The sequence below is a fragment of the Pelecanus crispus genome, chromosome 3 (genome assembly GCF_030463565.1).
Source record: "Pelecanus crispus isolate bPelCri1 chromosome 3, bPelCri1.pri, whole genome shotgun sequence".
Taxonomy (NCBI): Eukaryota; Metazoa; Chordata; class Aves; order Pelecaniformes; family Pelecanidae; genus Pelecanus; species Pelecanus crispus.
In genome coordinates, this window is record NC_134645.1 from 114,917,949 (window position 1) to 114,935,424 (window position 17,476).

General features: G+C 42.3%; 1 protein-coding gene across 1 annotated transcript in view; it reads right to left on the reverse strand.

Moving 5' to 3' along the window:
- Positions 1–17,476, reverse strand: part of MBOAT2 (membrane bound glycerophospholipid O-acyltransferase 2) — a 94,420-nt gene that overhangs the window by 17,434 nt on the left and 59,510 nt on the right. Inside the window, exons 5-7 of the mRNA XM_075707221.1 lie at positions 15,673–15,728; positions 2,141–2,195; positions 1,126–1,309 (exon numbers count right to left, since the gene is read on the reverse strand). Coding sequence (XP_075563336.1) covers positions 1,126–1,309; positions 2,141–2,195; positions 15,673–15,728 — 295 coding nt within the window. The remainder of the gene's footprint in view (positions 1–1,125; positions 1,310–2,140; positions 2,196–15,672; positions 15,729–17,476) is intronic.

Genomic DNA, 17,476 nt, shown 5'->3' on the forward strand with positions numbered 1-17,476 from the left:
GTTATCATTCTCCAGCCAGTAGTTTACATTCCTGTGGTGCAGGTTACTACAACTGCACAGGACGGGTAGGGTGGAACATGCAAAGAGCCCTCATTCACATTCAAAGGATGGAAGTGGCTGGAGATGGCACAACTAATTGGGAAGGACTCCCTGGTTAGCCCAGCTGCGGGGATGGTAACCTCCAGATGGTAGGATGTGACAAGCAGCTACGTCCTGGGAACGCATTCATCTGCTCCAGCAACAGTTGGTGGTCCACAAGATAAGCAGAAAACAGCTAACTGGCACTGAAATTAGCAAAAGCCATTTATCTGAAGCGTTCCAGTCGACTCCATAATTCTGGCTTTTATGTGTGGTAATAATTATCTTAGGCACACACAAATTTGAAAGTCTGATACGCTCCTATTTAAGGGAATATGAAAAGAGTGAAAAGATAATATTTGGTACCCTGAGCATTAAACTAATTGGATTAAATTTAAAAAGTAAAATTGAAAGCTCTGAAGCTTGTTAATTCAGACCATACAATATCTCTTGCAAGGTATGAACAACTGGACTTTCTTCTTATGTATTTGGTCTCTTTTCCAATAATGGAAAAAAACAGAAAAAAGAAATATGTTGTATGGATTATGGCTAGTACATCTTTTACTATACCTTCAGATCAAAATCCATCTAATACCTCTCTACATGAATGAAAGCAAGAAAAATGAAACTATTTCTAAGAGTGTTTTTCAACTTGTTACATATGAATGTTTCCTACTTGCCGCAAGAAGACATTAAAAAACAGTAGAATTTGCTTACCAGGACTTTTTTTTTTTTTTTAATGCACAGTATATGCTTTGAGGGAAACATGCATGAACTGTTTTAATTTAAAGACGGCTTTTTACCATATAAGCTTGTTAGGAAACTTCAATTTAATCTGCTTTTATCCACAAGGACCCAGACTGGAAACCATAGAGAAAACCTGCCTTAAAAAAAATAAGTATTTAACTTTTTTAACAGGGAACTATACTGTTGATGAATGAACTCCAGATACAGTTCAGAAGTTATGCCTGTAAATGAACAGTGCAAACCAAGCTTTTCATGCAATGATTCCGTAAGCATCGGCACTGCACGAGTCATACATCTTACATTTGGAGAAGGATCCGTTTGTTCATATTTTGTATCTTCCTTCCCATTTGCTTCAGACTGTTGCAGTTGGTATGATCTGCCTTCAATGAAAGTAATATAGTCTTTGTAAGAGCATAACGGGCCTGCCAGGATACCCATGAAATTACAGTTGTAACTTAAATACTCCAGTAGACTTGGCATGCGTCTGTAATTCAAAGATAAGCAACTTGTGAGATGGAATGTGTAGTTCTACAGAACTTCCACAGTAGGAAAAGTCGTACTCCATATTATTGCTTACTCTAACTGCAGTAAAAAACACATGTAGAAAAGCGGTTTGTGTGTCTTTTGTAATCACAGCTTAAAACATTCTACACATAGTATTTCTTTCCAATCTGTACTGAACACTTTCAGATAGATCCCCTGAAATCTGGTGACTCTCTCCTTGCCCAGTAGAGGTGTTTGACTGAAGATGAGCCTGGGGAAGGAGGAGGAAGGGTGTTTCCTTAAGTTCTTGTTCTACTGTTGTTGTTTTCTTTTTTTTCTCAATAACTGAATCAGTAAACAAAGGTTTGTGTTATCTGGCAATAATTTTAGTTAAGGAAAATGCCTCAAGTCAAGACTGTTTTGCCGAGGACAACATACTATTTTCAAGTCTCCTGAATAAAGAAAGGAGAAAAGGTAAGTTAAATACTGCAAAACAGAATTAAACCACCATGTTCCTTCACCAGTTACTTTATATGTGTACTAAATGTTAACTAGTCTGTCTGATATGGCATTAATGTGCCTAGACTGCATAGAACTTAGAATGTTTTTCTTAGATAAGTATAAAAATCTACTTCTAGTGATATTTTCCAGGAGAACAGATGTATGAATTAAGCTACAAATACAAAAAGCACAGATCTGTTTTACATGAGTTTGTAAACTCTCTATCTTGAATGTGAACTGTACCAATTCCTCAGAGCATTAATAAAGCACACAAAACACCAGCTTCTCCCCACCCCCAAAACTAGACTCTCAGAGATGTCTCAAAGCCTACCTTACAGCCAAGCATCTCTGTGATGGAGTCAAATCTTCATTTTTCCGAAACATTCCTAGGGAAGAGGACAGGAAAAAGGAAAAATAAAAAGCTAAATCCCCACACATTAATTAGCAGTTTCTTTACTTAGCAGAGCAAGCCTCATGCTGCAATGTAATTTCTTAAGTCCTCAAGTGATTCAGAGGTATTATGTCATATAGCATTTTTCCTGGAGTTGGATCAAACAATTCTTACTGTTGACAAAATTACAAGCTCTCATATCCTGAAGTCATATCCAACGGTGCCTAAACCTGAAATCACATGGATTTCAGGAAAGCTTTAAGAAGGCTTGTAATAAGTGTTGACAAATACAGTTCCCCCTACATTGGCTAAGATTTCAAAGTCTGCAGGTTTTAAAATCCTTTATTGCCAGTCCTGGAAATTGGACAAGCCCCAAACCCCTTTCAACATCACAGCAACCCAGGGACATTACACTAGTCAATGCACTTTTGATGTACAGTATGAACGCAGTCCAAGATAGATTTAAGCAATTCAAAACTTAAGGCAGACCTAAAAAGCACCTTCCTACTGCAAGTAAAGGTTGTAAACAAGGTCCAGTGAAGTAGGTGCAACAGTAAAGGGTGCTCAAGTCTTTTTCATGAGCACTAACAAGAAGCCCTAACCACTGCTAGCAGAACAGGGCAGGTCAAGTCTAAGTTCAGCAGCAAGACTGAATTTACCTTCTTGCCTTATGTGGCACTTCCTAAAATGCTGGTGGTCTAGCCCTGAAAAAATAGGCTTCAAAATTTGCACTCCCATAAAAGAGAAAAGTAAAAAATATTACCTTCAACACTAAATTATTATAAAATACACTAATCAAGGGGCACAGAAGAAGTAGAGCTCCTTCCTTCAGACAGCCCTGCTTTATATACCAGCCAGCACTGCTTGCCAAAATGACTGCTTCAGCTCCTTTTGCAGACTCTCCACTGGTTCAGCCATTAGCGCATGCATCCATTCCCTGCTATTCACATTTTGCAAGTTTTCTTTGCCGTCGCAAGCACTAAAACTTTATGAGCATAGCTTCCTAAAGGAAATTAAGTTTATGGAATCCCACTTCAATTATCTTCCTCCCTAGCAGTGCCTAAACCCAACAGCCAATTTCTAACCAAGTTTGATGAAAGAGTTGAGGTAATATAGATATGAAATCCCAATGTGCTTTATGAAAATAGGTGATTCTATAGAAGATCCTCTTCCACTCACAGAAAGGTTGCTTTCAACCCCACCCCCTGATGCCAGTAAATCCACAGAGGGGAGCCCTTATATTTGATCCAAGCATAAGGGAAGTTTTATCTGGAGCCAATTTTTTGGGGGATATCAAAATCAGTCAGGCTTAAGACAAAAAAAGATTGGGGGCAGGGGAGGAAGTCAAACACTGTTTAATTCTGTGACTCATGGAAATAGTTGTTATCCGAAGAGAACTCTGTTGTCTTCATGTGACTCCAGAAACCATGACCTATACATACTTATGACTTTAAAACTGCACTGTTAGTCTTTAAAGCTGAGAATACCGAGGGGTTAGCAATTTGCCATCTCCTCTCTTCCAGTATGACCTGGAAATACACCTTCCTTGGTCCTGATCCTTCAAAGTGGAAAGTCACCCCCATTCATACCCACTCAAGGCAAGAAACTGAAGTACAAAGCATCACCCCTAACTTCATGCAGGCATTTTCTCTTCCTCATCATGACATTTTCACATCTTCTCCTTGGTGCTACAGCAAAGATTTCTACTGAATAAAAAATGCAGGAGAAGCATTTTGAAAGGTCCTTTAACCATTAAGGACATAAGATTACAGTTGTCAAGTAGTGAATCTTTGAATTTAACACAAACAAATTTAACACAAAGGCTCCTATAGATAGATGTAGCTCATACAACATGACTAGTGCAGGGAAGGAGCTCGTACAGCGCCTTCAGTCTCTCTCTCACAGCGTATACAATGCGAACTAACTGGAGCAGGAGTCTCCTTCACTGTTGTATTCCATATAAGTACTTTACCCTTAAGTCAGAAAGAGGAAGCAGTCACCAAGTATGTCCAAATGAACTTGCATAAAGCCAGACTAACCACCAAATAAAGGTAATTAGTCAAAGGGAAGATTTCACATCATTTATGTCGTATGAAAAAGGAGGAAAAAACCTCAAACCTGAAATAGAAGACTAACCACTGAAAAATTACCTATACTTTTGGACAGGTAAGGAAGAAAGAATTGGCATATTTAAAATGGGTTCAAGTTATATGCATACATACATACATGAGAAGTCATTTAAGGCCTAAATAACCTGGTGAGAAATACACTCGCCGTCTCAAACATACTGCATATGAGTAAACATCCATTAATTTTACGTTTCCCCACCTCACTAATATTTCCCTCCAGCCAGCAGCTTCTTTGAGGTCAGTTCAGTGGCTTTCCCTGTATTTTTCTTTTCTTTTTCTTTTTTTTTTTTAAATGTCTTCTCAGTGCCTTGAAGGCCCATTTATCATTTTTGCATAGCACACAAAAACAAAGAAACCATTGATTTCTGCCTCTGTCATACTCTTGGAAGCTTTCAGGAAGCTACTGTTAATATCTTTGATTCATAGAAAATACATATGGAAAAGGTGCTCTTACATTGATGCTTATTTAATATGAGATTAATTAATATATATACATTCAACATTTCCTAGGCAGTGTATCTGCCCATGGGAACAGAGGCTCATAAATCATAGCTGTTCCCTACCTACTACTCATTGGAGATGAAGAAACCCCACTTCAGCAACACGCCACTGCTAGGGAACTCATGAAATTTTGTAACCTTTCTCTGGGGATTATGAGAATTGTTTTCTCCTGTCCTAAAGTAGGAGACTACTGCAACGGCTGCAGCTTTTAGTTGCTACCAAATCACACAGCGCGGATTAGAGGAAATGGGTTTTATCGAACATCTGTTAGAGAGGTGAAATAATTTGGTCACTCAGCAACTATAACTCAGTTTTCTCATCTGTAGAGTAGGAAATACTCTTACGTTCCCTCCTTGGTAAAAGAATTTTGTAAATCATCAGTAATAAAATTTATTCCCAGCGGTCTAGATCATGAAGAAGTTGCATCTTTTCATTCCTCCTCAGGAGAGCACATCCTAATGGTAACAAAATCAACATCTTTAGGTACACACCAGTATCCTGCCACATAGGCTTTATTAAGGCACATTATGACTACCTACCGTGCTCTCACTATGATAATAGAATGTTTACAATCATATCATAGCACCACCCCAGCTTGGTTCATCTGCTTGAATATATCCACCTTTGTATATCCACTGGCTAATCAGCAACTCATTAGTAATGCTTAGACATAAGATTATATTACATGAATTATAGTTAAACATGGAGATCATATCACAGGCTCTGTTGTAATTACAGTAAATTTTAATTTGAGGTTCTGAAATGGATCACCAGCTGAGCCCAAAGGCATGCTGTTACTAAAACATTTTAAGACCTGAAGACAGACAACAGTTTTAGCTGTTACTAGCACACTGGCAGCAATAAAAGCAAACAGACACAGATGCCAGCTGAGTAAAATTGCAAAGAAACTACAAAAAGCAAGAAAAATCAGAAGTCTTGATATCCAGAGAGCTGCCCAAGCAAATGTAGGCCCAGAACAATACTTGAAGACTTAGCAGGGGAGAAGTACAATATAATTCTTTTAAACACTAATGACATGTACTGTAATCAAAATGATTTGGTAACTGATACTGAAACAATAAGGACCATGCTGTCAACTAACACAAGAGGGAGTGCTTAAAAAAAAAAAAAAAGACAATTGGAGAGAGAGCATTAAAAGAAACTCCTAGTCATAAGAAGAAAGCATCAAGTTACCAAAAAAAAAAAAAAAACCAACCCTACACCCACACACCATAGCAGTTTCACTGACATAATTAACAGAAAAATTAGAAAACAACATTCTTGGTTAAACAGCTGCAACTTTTTTGCTCTAATACCAGCATTTTAAAGTGGAACTGGGTCATGATGACCTATCAAAAATCCTTAAGAGTACTTAGTTCTACATACATAAGCACACATTTCTCTGTCTCAATGTTCTCTTGCTTATACTTTCACAACAGCAACCATCCAAAAACACTTTTAAAATGAAATAATGATAATAACATGACCTACCTGAAATCAGAAAAGTGCACTGATAGTTTGAGACCTTTATTTTCAAAAACATAACAACATACTTAACTGACCACCTCTCACTACAACAAAAAAACCCCACTTAATCACAGAAGTAAATTGGCCAAAACACAGTATGTTCCCTTTTACCATGGGGTCACATTGTGACAACTGGCAATTCAGCCTGGTAATCCTGTTCTGGTTTTCTATGTATTTTTTTAAAATAAATTTGAAATATCACAGAAATACATAAGCTGTTCAACACTTCAGTACATCCACTTTTCCACTCTTTAAACCAGAGCAGACCAATACTGAAGTTGTCTGCAAGCCTTTAGAAAGATGTAGTGTCTTTCTGCTGAATATGGGAATTATTTGCCTTTGAGAAAAGTAAAAGGCTAAGACTCTAGTTAACTGAAAATAAAGAAGAAATGTTTATATCAACTAAAAGCAAGAAACATTCTTCAACACTTCTGACACTATTACATTGTTCAAGAACAGTTAACAAAACCATTACTACTAACATAATAGCAGTACTGAAGTTTGGATGGGACTGCTCATTAGCTGCAAACCAATATGAAATTTACTTTCTAATTTAAACAAAAATTTAAAAAAAGTATTGTCTGAAAAGCATCCCCAGTGTATGGTGTAGTACCACAACCTGATGAGGCAGGTAGCAACAGATAATTAAGACCACGGCAACTAATACAGTGTTTGCACATAAGTTTCTCCAACACCACCCGAGTTTCTTTTTCCTCATCTCCTTCCCACTTTCCATGTGTTGCATCTATACATTGAAATACCTCTTCTCTCAGAGGCCATACTGGACAGATACTATACTTTCATTCTTTTGCAGGGGGAAATAGGCTCTAACAGCCTATTTGGAAATCTTACAAGTTTGTAATAGTACAATAGTAATATGAGAAAAAACAGCATAAAATAATCCAACCATTGTCCTAATAGCCTGCTGTTGGAGCAAAGCAAATGAGACCTAAAACACGGATGTAAGACCAGCCTTTAACTATATTTCACCAATATAGCGTTCAAACTAAGAGGCGGGCAATCGTTCAAGTTACACATTCAGTGTACTCTCTATCTCCCTTCTAGTTCTGCTGGTCAGCAAGCATGTGAGATAAGCCCCTAGGAACCAAGAAGCAGCTGACAGAAGAATGTTATGGTTCTGGCTTCTTACCTATATCTAGTCACACATTTTTATGGACAAGTGCAGCATAGTAATATGAAGAAATAATTTGGAAGAATTAGATTTCTTGTTTAGTAGATGGGTATTACATTTTAAAAATTACATTTTTTCTTTAAAGTTTTATGTACTATTTAGTTTAAATTAGAGAAAAGAAACAAGAACAAGGTTGGAAGAAGCTGTGAGAATTTTTTTTCCCTTTTAAATATCAAATATCAAGCCTAATGTTCCTTAGTTTTGCCAGCTGAATCTCTTGGAGATTTAAAAATAAATACATTGTGAGCTCCAGAACTTCAATGGATTATGAATATAAACATTTGAAGAGACTCTTTGTTCAAGATTCATTAAGCACTACAATTAAAAACAAGCTGCCAAAGCGCATACAGATTAGGGAGGTTAGATTTGGATATGGGTCTTTCCTGTAAAGATCCCTGATCTCATACAGAATTGCAGTAAAATGAGAGAGGCTCTGTGGGGATAAGTGGGTTATAAGCAAAAAAGGGAGAATGCTGTATGAACTCATTGCACGATACAGAGTTAAGCAGTAATGGTATCTCTCTCTCCCCTGCTTAACTTTTAGTACCTTATAACTACAATTGCAAAAGCTTCTCGCCACCATCTCTTAAGTTAGAAATTTCTCATGCAAGTACAATCCCCTATCCTATAGCCCTTCTAAACTGCACCTACAGACAAGCCCCCTGCTTCTATAATAACTGTAATGCACCTTTCCTTCTCTAAAATATGCTAGTTTTAAATTTGATGAAAAAAGGGTGCTCCAGAATATAGCATCTGAAGTACAAAAAAAAAATTCCTTTTCTCCCTTAACTGTCATTAGCCTAAAGTGTTGCATAAATAAATCTAAATCTTGTCATAAAGAATTAATATGAACACAAGCAGTCTCCAAAGCAGTCTCCAAACCATGTAAAAACATTTCTGCCTTTAGAATATACGTGTGATGCCAAAGATAATCAGCAAGAAATACAAAGCAGATCTTTACATACTGACTACTCATTTTTGGCAGTGCTCATTTGAGTAACAAGAAACCGTAAGGCAGCAAGAACTATCAAGGGCTTAAGAACAAAATGCAGATCAGAGTACACCAAAGGCATACTCCAAATTCACTCAGGTATAAATCTGTGATCCATGCAACCTTCTGAAAAGTCAGTATTATACAGCAAGCTTAAATTAATCCTATGCAACTTGCATAGAATTTCTCTGCTTAAAACCCCCCCACACACTAAGTGCACAGGGTTGTAACAGTTATAGGGATAGTTGTTACTTATTTATTTATGGGATTCCATGCTAGTGTTCAACTTGGAATCAAGCATATCCACTTAGCTAGACAGACTCTTTAATATGCAGCATGAGTGAGCAGCCTTCATGACTACATGCAGTTCTCTCCAAGACCTTCAAATGTAACACTGAAACCAGCTGAACACAATGAACAGGCTGCCAGGAAAAGATGAAGTCCAGAAGACTTTTGTTTTTACCACAAAAACAATCTAACTACAACTAGAGTCTTGAAGCTTACCAAGATCTTCCAACACACCAACTCCTTTCTTTCGGCTGTTTATTTTCATTACCTCTCCTTGGACATACTGATAAAAAACGAGGGGGGAAAGTAAAGTAATTGGTGATGAATACAGCCAAGCTGATGTGACTAAAGGCTCAGAGTGCCATTAATCACTTAGTATACTGATTTTCAACACTATCTCCTCCTCTGCCAGTATATCTCAAAGTATTTTCCAGGGGAAGCATGGTCCTTTGTACAGTGAACAAAAGCCCATGGACAGCAGGCTTGTTTTCATTAATTTCTCCTGATGGATCCCTTTTAAGTTGTCTGTGGTTAAAAATCATTGCTTTAATAAAATCTCAGTTTCCCCTGTACATCTTTTCTTAGCAACTCCTGACACCAGACTAGCAGTTGCTCCTGAATTCACATTGGTCACATCAACTTTCGAAAGCCATGTTCATGCTGTGTTCCCAGCAACAGTGATCATCCAACCCAAGCACTCTGCTAAACTGCAAATGCAACCAGAAAGAACGTTTTCCAATATATTACCAGTTACTCCCCACCAGCTGACGAAGACTATAGAGGATCTCCGATATGAGGTCAACAAGGAACAAAATTTCAAGATTGATACTCAGAATTCATAGAATCATAGAATCATAGAATCATCTAGGTTGGAAAAGACCTTTAAGATCATCCAGTCCAACCATTAACCTACACTACCAAGCCCACTCTAGACTAATCAAGGGTAGACCAGACTAAACCATATCCCGAAGTGCCACATCTACCCGTTTTTTAAACGCCTCCAGGGATGGGGACTCCACCACCTCTCTGGGCAGCCTGTTCCAATGCCTGACCACCCTTTCCGTAAAGAAATTTTTCCTAATTTCCAGTCTAAACCTCCCCTGGCGCAGCTTAAGCCCATTTCCCCTTGTCCTATCGCTAGCTACTTGGGAGAAGAGACCAACACCCACCTCACTACAACCTCCTTTCAGGTAGTTGTAGAGAGCAATAAGGTCTCCCCTCAGCCTCCTCTTTTCCAGGCTAAACAACCCCAGTTCCCTCAGCCGCTCCTCATAAGGCCTGTGCTCCAGACCCTTCACCAGCTTCGTTGCCCGCCTCTGAACACGCTCCAGCACCTCAATGTCTTTCTTGTAGTGAGGGGCCCAAAACTGGACACAGTATTCCAGGTGCGGCCTCACCAGCGCCGAGTACAGGGGGACAATCACCTCCCTGCTCCTGCTGGCCACACTATTCCTGATACAAGCCAGGATGCTGTTGGCCTTCTTGGCCACCTGGGCACACTGCTGGCTCATGTTCAGCCGGCTATCTACTAACACCCCCAGGTCCTTTTCGGCCAGGCAGCTTTCCAGCCACTCCTCCCCAAGCCTGTAGCGTTGCATGGGGTTGTTGTGACCGAAGTGCAGGACCCGGCACTTGGCCTTGTTGAACCTCATACAGTTGGCCACGGCCCATCGATCCAGTCTGTCCAGGTCCCTCTGCAGGGCCATCCTACCCTCGAGCAGATCGACACTCCCACCCAATTTGGTGTCGTCTGCAAACTTACTGAGGGTGCACTCGATCCCCTCATCCAGATCATTGATAAAGATATTGAACAAGACTGGCCCTAAAACAGAGCCCTGGGGAACACCGCTCGTGACCGGCCGCCAACTGGACTTAACACCATTTACCACTACTCTCTGGGCTCGGCCACCCAACCAGTTCTTTACCCAGCGAAGAGTATGCCTGTCTAAGCCGTGAGCTGCCAGCTTCCCGAGGAGGATATTATGCGAGACGGTGTCAAAAGCTTTGCTAAAGTCGAGGTAGATGACATCCACAGCCTTTCCATCATCTACCAGGCGGGTCACCAGGTCATAGAAGGAGATCAGGTTGGTCAAGCAGGACCTGCCTTTTGTGAACCCATGCTGGCTGGGCCTGATCCCCTGGTTGACCTGTACTTGCCTGTGGAGTTCGCTCAAGATGAACCGCTCCATAATCTTCCCGGGCACCGAGGTCAGGCTGACAGGCCTGTAGTTCCCCGGGTCCTCCTTCCGGCCCTTCTTGTAGATGGGCGTCACATTGGCAAGCCTCCAGTCATCAGGGACCTCCCCTGTTAACCAGGACTGTTGATAGATGATGGAAAGTGGCTTGGCAAGCTCCTCTGCCAGCTCCCTCAGTACTCTTGGGTGGATCCCATCCGGCCCCATAGACTTGTGAGCGTCCAGGTGGCATAGCAGGTCATTAACTGCTTCCTCCTGGACTATGAGGGCTCCATTCTGGTCCCTATCCCTATCCTCTTGCTCAAGGGCCTGAGTACCCTGGGGATGACCGGTCTGGCTGTTGAACACAGAGGCAAAGAAGGCGTTAAGTACTTCAGCCTTTTCCTTGTCCTCGGTGACAATGTTCCCCCCCACATCCAGCAAAGAATGGAGATCCTCCTTGGCTCTCCTTTTATTGCTGATGTACTTATAAAAGCATTTTTTATTGTCTTTTACAGCACTGGCCAGATTGAGTTCTAGCTGGGCTTTTGCCTTTCTAATTTCCTCCCTGCAGGACCTAACAAGATCCCTGTACTCCTCCTGAGCTGCCCGCCCCTTCTGCCAAAGGCGGTAGACTCTCCTTTTTTCCCTGAGTCCCCGCAAAAGCTCCCTATTCAGCCAGGCCGGTCGATTTCCCCTCCGGTTGGTCTTACGACACACGGGGACAGCCCGCTCCTGCGCCCTTAAGACTTCCTTCTTGAAGAGGGCCCAGCCTTCCTGGACCCCTTTGCCCTTCAGGACCGCCTCCCAAGGGACTTTCCCAACCAGGGTCCTGAAGAGGGCAAAGTCTGCCCTCCGGAAGTCCATGGTAATAGTTTTGCTGCCCCTCCGCTTAGCATCACCCAAAATTGAGAACTTTATCATGTCGTGGTCGCTAAGCCCGAGACGGCCTCCGACCTCGACATTTCCCACAAGCCCTTCTCTGTTGGTAAACAGCAGGTCAAGCGGGGCACCTCCCCTGGTAGGCTCGCTTACCAGCTGCATTAGAAAGTTATCCCCCACATGCTCCAGGAACTTCCAAGACTGCTGCCTCTCTGCTGTGTGGTATTTCCAGCAGATGTCTGGCAAGTTGAAGTCCCGCATGAGAACAAGGGCTAGCGATTGCGACACTTCTGCCAGCCGCTTATAGAATGCCTCATCTACCTCTACCTCCTGGTTGGGTGGTCTATAGCAGACTCCCAACAGGACATCCGCCTTTCCAGCCTTCCCCCTCATCCTTACCCATAAGCATTCCACCTTGTCATCACCACTGTCAAGCTCTATGCAGTCGAAACACTCCCTAACATACAGAGCCACCCCACCGCCTCTCCTACCCTGCCTATCCCTTCTGAAGAGCTTATAGCCCTCCAGTGCAGCACTCCAGTCATGAGAGTCGTCCCACCACGTTTCCGTGATGGCGACTATGTCATAGCCATCCTGCTGCACAAGGGCCTCCAGCTCCTCCTGTTTGTTGCCCATGCTACGTGCATTGCTGTACATGCACTTAAGCTGGGCTGTCGATTTTGCCCCCAATGTTGCCATGCCGCCCCTGGGCTCCTTACTAGCGGGCCTGTTTATATCCCCTTCCCCCTTCAAACCTAGTTTAAAGCCCTCTCAATGAGTCCCGCCAACTCTTGGGCGAGAATCCTTTTCCCCCTTGGAGACAGCCGATCTCCATCAGCCGCCAGCAGGCCCGGTGCCGTGTAGACCTCCCTGTGATCGAAGAACCCAAAATTCCAGCGATGGCACCAGCCTCTGAGCCACCTGGTAATCAGGTGAGTTTTCCCATTCCTTTCAGTGTTCCTTGCTGCCACTGACGGGATAGAGGAAAACACAACCTGTGCTCCCGATCCTGCGAGCAATCGCCCCAGTGCCCTGAAGTCCCTCTTCATTGGCCTAGGACTTCTCTCTGCAATCTCGTCACTGCCCACCTGTATAACCAGCAGTGGGTAATAATCGGAGGGCCTCACGAGGTCAGGCAGTTTCCTCGTAATGTCCCTAACCCGGGCCCCAGGGAGGCAGCAGACTTCCCTGTGGGATGGGTCCGGGCGGCAGATCGGGCCCTCAGTTCCCCGCAGGAGGGAATCCCCCACCACAACCACCCTCCTTTTTTTCTTAACAGGGGCAGTCGTAATCCGTGGGGGTGACTGACTGACCCTCGGCAACCCCCTGGCTGGACCTTCCCCTTCACCTCCCTCCCCGCTTGCCTGGCCCTCAACCTCCAGAGCCCCGTATCTGTTGTGTAGGGGCAGCTGGGGAGGTGAGGGAGGCCGGGAGGGGATTCGCCTGCCTCCCCGGGCAGGGACCTGTTTCCATTCCCCCCCGTCTCCTGGATCCCCTCCTTCTGCTTGCCGGCAAGAGGGCAGGGGATCCTCTGCTCCTTGTGGGGCCTCCGCCTGCTGCCCTGGCCCCAGGGACAGCAGGGTGCGGCTCCACCAGTCTATCTCCTGCTCGCACTCCCTGATGCTCCTCAGCCTTTCCACCTCCTCCTTCAGCTCTGCCACCAGGCTGAGCAGATCATCCACCTGCTCACACCGAAGACATTTGCCGTCCCCGCTGCCGTCTGGCACAAGCGACAGGCCCAGGCACTCCCTGCAGCCAGTGACCTGGACGGCCGCGTGTCTGTGCGGGAGCTCCGTCTGGGTCGCCGCATTCCTTTTGGCGGCGGCTTTCGGGCGGGTGGTGACCATGGCTGCCAGGTGTTCTCCTGGGAGGACGGTGACCACTGCCTGGGTTCCCCTTTGGAACTTGGAGGGGGGGACACTCGGCCTTTCCTGCGCACCCTGACTGCGCGAACTGACACGCAAACTGACGCGCCACGCCCTCCTGACGCGCCACGCCCTGTTTGCCCGTCCTGGTCGCCGCGCTCCTGGTCACTCGCGCTCCCTGGGGGCTGCTTTTATAGGTGGGGGGGTTTGGCCGCCGTCACTCCTGGCCCCGCCCACGCCGCGTCAGAGCTGCCGCACGTCAGCAGCTCGCCCTTTCCCGCTCTTTCCCGCTCTGGGAGGGGGGCTGGGCTGCCCGCTCCTGCCCTTCGCGCTTTGTTTTTGCCGCCTCAGCAAGGGTGCCCCGGCACGAGCGTCCGCTCCGGAGCCCTTCGCCTCGGTGACTGCCTAACTCGGCGCTTTCCTAACTTTTCATATTCATGAATGTTGTTGCCTACAGGCTTCTCTAGACAGATAATGGATAAAAAATGAATTCAATAATACCTACAAGATTACAAGACGTTCAGACAGAAAATAAACTGAGCTTATGAGGAAAACACAAATTATCTGAATTAAGTAGAAAAAAAACCTAGTTTAGTTTGTGATGGAAGTTAAGAATAGAGCTGACTAAATGAAACATTTGTTTGAAGATTACCAAGAACACTCACATGCTTGACCAATACCACAACTCCACTATTTCTGCATGATGTCAGCAAATAGAGAATAGCTCTTTTCTCTACAAAAATAATAGTAAGAGGAAGCATTTATCTTCGATACTGGAATTATTACTTCCTTATAATAAGCTGTTTCCTCTAACTTGTATACTCTGTATTCTAATTGATTATAGCTTGCAAGACTAATACTTCGGAATATATTTTCTCTGGAAGTTAGACATCACCTTCTTTGACTGACTAGATATTCCCAGCATTATTTATTTTCATGCTTACAAGAATTCTTACAAAAAGGCGCTTTCCTAACTTTTCATATTCATGAATGTTGTTGCCTACAGGCTTCTCTAGACAGTGTTCCTTAATGAGAATGGATAAAAAATGAAACACCAACAGCGCTAAAGCTAGGACGCATATGAGAAAAACGTATTAAACTCCATACATAATGTTACTAAAGAAATTTCAGAAAAACACATGGCTTGATCCAGGTGTCTGGGGCTACACTCCCAAATCTTCAACTGACAGCTGTAGCTCCAAGCAATTCAAGATAATTGGCTAGGTTTATTAGATAATATTTTCAAACTTTAAAATGAAAATTACTCCTTTGAATTTGAAGGTAGCTAAAAATCTAGATACCCTACCCACAAAAAGCCAACATTAGGATTCATCTAGGGCCCACTTATCTGATGGATAAATCTGACAGAAGAAAAGACAGAAACATAATTAGATCATCTCCCTGTTCATACTGATACACTAGTAGCAAGTATAATTATGACAATAAACGAAATGAAACATATACAAAGGTTTTATAAAAATCAGTATACATGGCACAAATTAGGGGGAGATTAGCAGTTAGCATTTTAAAACAAGAGGTGCTCAACAACTGAAGTTATATGTACTACTTCTACCAATCTGTCAGCAACAGTGATCTCTGAATTTGGAAATTATTTAGCTAATTCTTAGGATCAATACCCCAGCCCAAAAAAATGTTAGTGGTCTTTGTTCACTGACCCGAGAAGTGTCATTGGTCTTCTGATAAGTCGTATCTTCTGCACAATGTAAGCATTTTCAGAGCTTTTCTATCGTCTGAGCAACATTTCTTGGTACTTCCATTAGTAAGCATCAAAAGAATCAATTGAGACACAAAAATATTTTTTTCCTAAAACACAAACTGGACTGAAGTAACTCAGTGACTCAGGACTAACCTTCCTTAAATTTATTTCTATGGAAAATGAAACACCATTTAAAGAAATCTTACCATCATGAATCTCAAATGCCAAACTAGTGATCTTCTGTGTAATTATCATCATTGGACTGTTACAAAAAAGGAAGAAAGAATAATTAAGAAAAAGGTTCAGGATTTTCTTTCACATGTAAATATCAGGAAAAGTTTATACTAATAGTCCAGGATAATAACTCTCAACCGGAATATTGTCAATGCAAGGACATAATGATTAATTTTTGGAGCTCAAATTATTACAGAGTTTTCAATGCAACGAAAAGAATTTAATCCTTAGATATAGCATTTCATAACCCATGCCTTTTATTGCTGCATTAGGTTCCAGAAAAACAGCTAAAGTGTTTCACATTTATTTTCTACTAACATAGTTTATTTTTTTTTACAGTGGGAAGAGTAAAGAAAAAAGGGCAGTAAGAGCAATTATATGCATTGTAAATTACAGCAACAGTAAGCAAAGGACAATAAAAACATACCAAAGTTGAACAGTACTATAAATTATTTAGATATGCAGACCACTTTCACTGTTTCTACTAACACCTGGTCCTATGCTTAATTTTTCCATCTAGAATTATTGTTTGTTTCAAGTAAACATATCTGACAAAACAAAAACCCAGCATAATTATGCTGGCTCCAACAGAGTTTAGTTTGTTTTGAATTTGGTACACTTGAGCAGATCTTAAACTGTCCAAGAGATATTCTTCCCTGGCTAAGCGAGTCAGCTTTATACTAAGAAAGATACTACAAAGATGGTATAATAAGAGTTTTTGACTGACGTAAATCCCAGCATTGCTAACTCCCTAAACTGGGGGGAGGGAGAGAATGGGGAGAGTATAAAGTAGGCTACCAGAATTCAGAAATTTAACTTTGAAATCAGATCTCAAAAATATATCAGGGGCTGTATTTACCTAGTAGTATCTGAGCTGGAGACAAAAAAAATCCACAACAAAATAATCATACCATAAGATGGGCACATAGTTTTGTGCAAGTCTTTTGACTGCACTTGGCCTTTTTATATCATGTTCAAGTTGGAACAGAAAAACAAATCCAAGAGCCATCAAATCCTCCTTCATTGACAGGGCTATGCTGGTATTTTGCCAGATGGCTCAGTCTGTCAAATTAATTTTTTTTTTTTTTAGGTTATGGTTATTTCAAAGCATACAATATATCCAGTCCTCAAAATGCAATCAGGGAAAAAGTTTTTTCTACCATATTATCAGTGCCCCAAAAATCCTGATATCAAGACTAGAGTGACAGGTGAGGGTCAGCAAGGAAGAAAACTGAACAAGAACAGATGTCTGGGAAATCCCTTACATCCCTTTCTAGCATTTAAGCTGTAGACCTCCCTGGTGCTGCCAGAAATCTCCAATTGATTCTGAACGTAATGGGGTTTTCCTTCTCTAACTGGACATGTGACAGCGCGGATCTTGCCTGGTGGAAGGATGGAGCCCAAGAGGAGCTTGGTCAGACCTTAAATTAATTCTAGCTGATACATCTGTCATTGTTATCATAGCAGACCGCAGTATTTTTTTCCTTCTTAAGTTGCTATTCCAGTATCTTCTGAGATTTGGCTGAGGAGCAACAATCTAGAGACTAAAAGAGGAAGAGACCTTGCTGGAACAGTGAGGCTGTGAACCAGGATTTTATCAATCCCTTTTAGGTGCTGGCAGAAAGGCAAAGGAGGTGGTGGAAGGCTCACTGGCAGCTGGGATATGTTAGCACTGAAGCCGAGACCACACAGCTCTGCACAAGCAGTTGCACCTCCAGCATGAGATCTCCTCAGCTTTCTCCACTGCTAGTGCATTGATACCCTCCTTCAAATTTT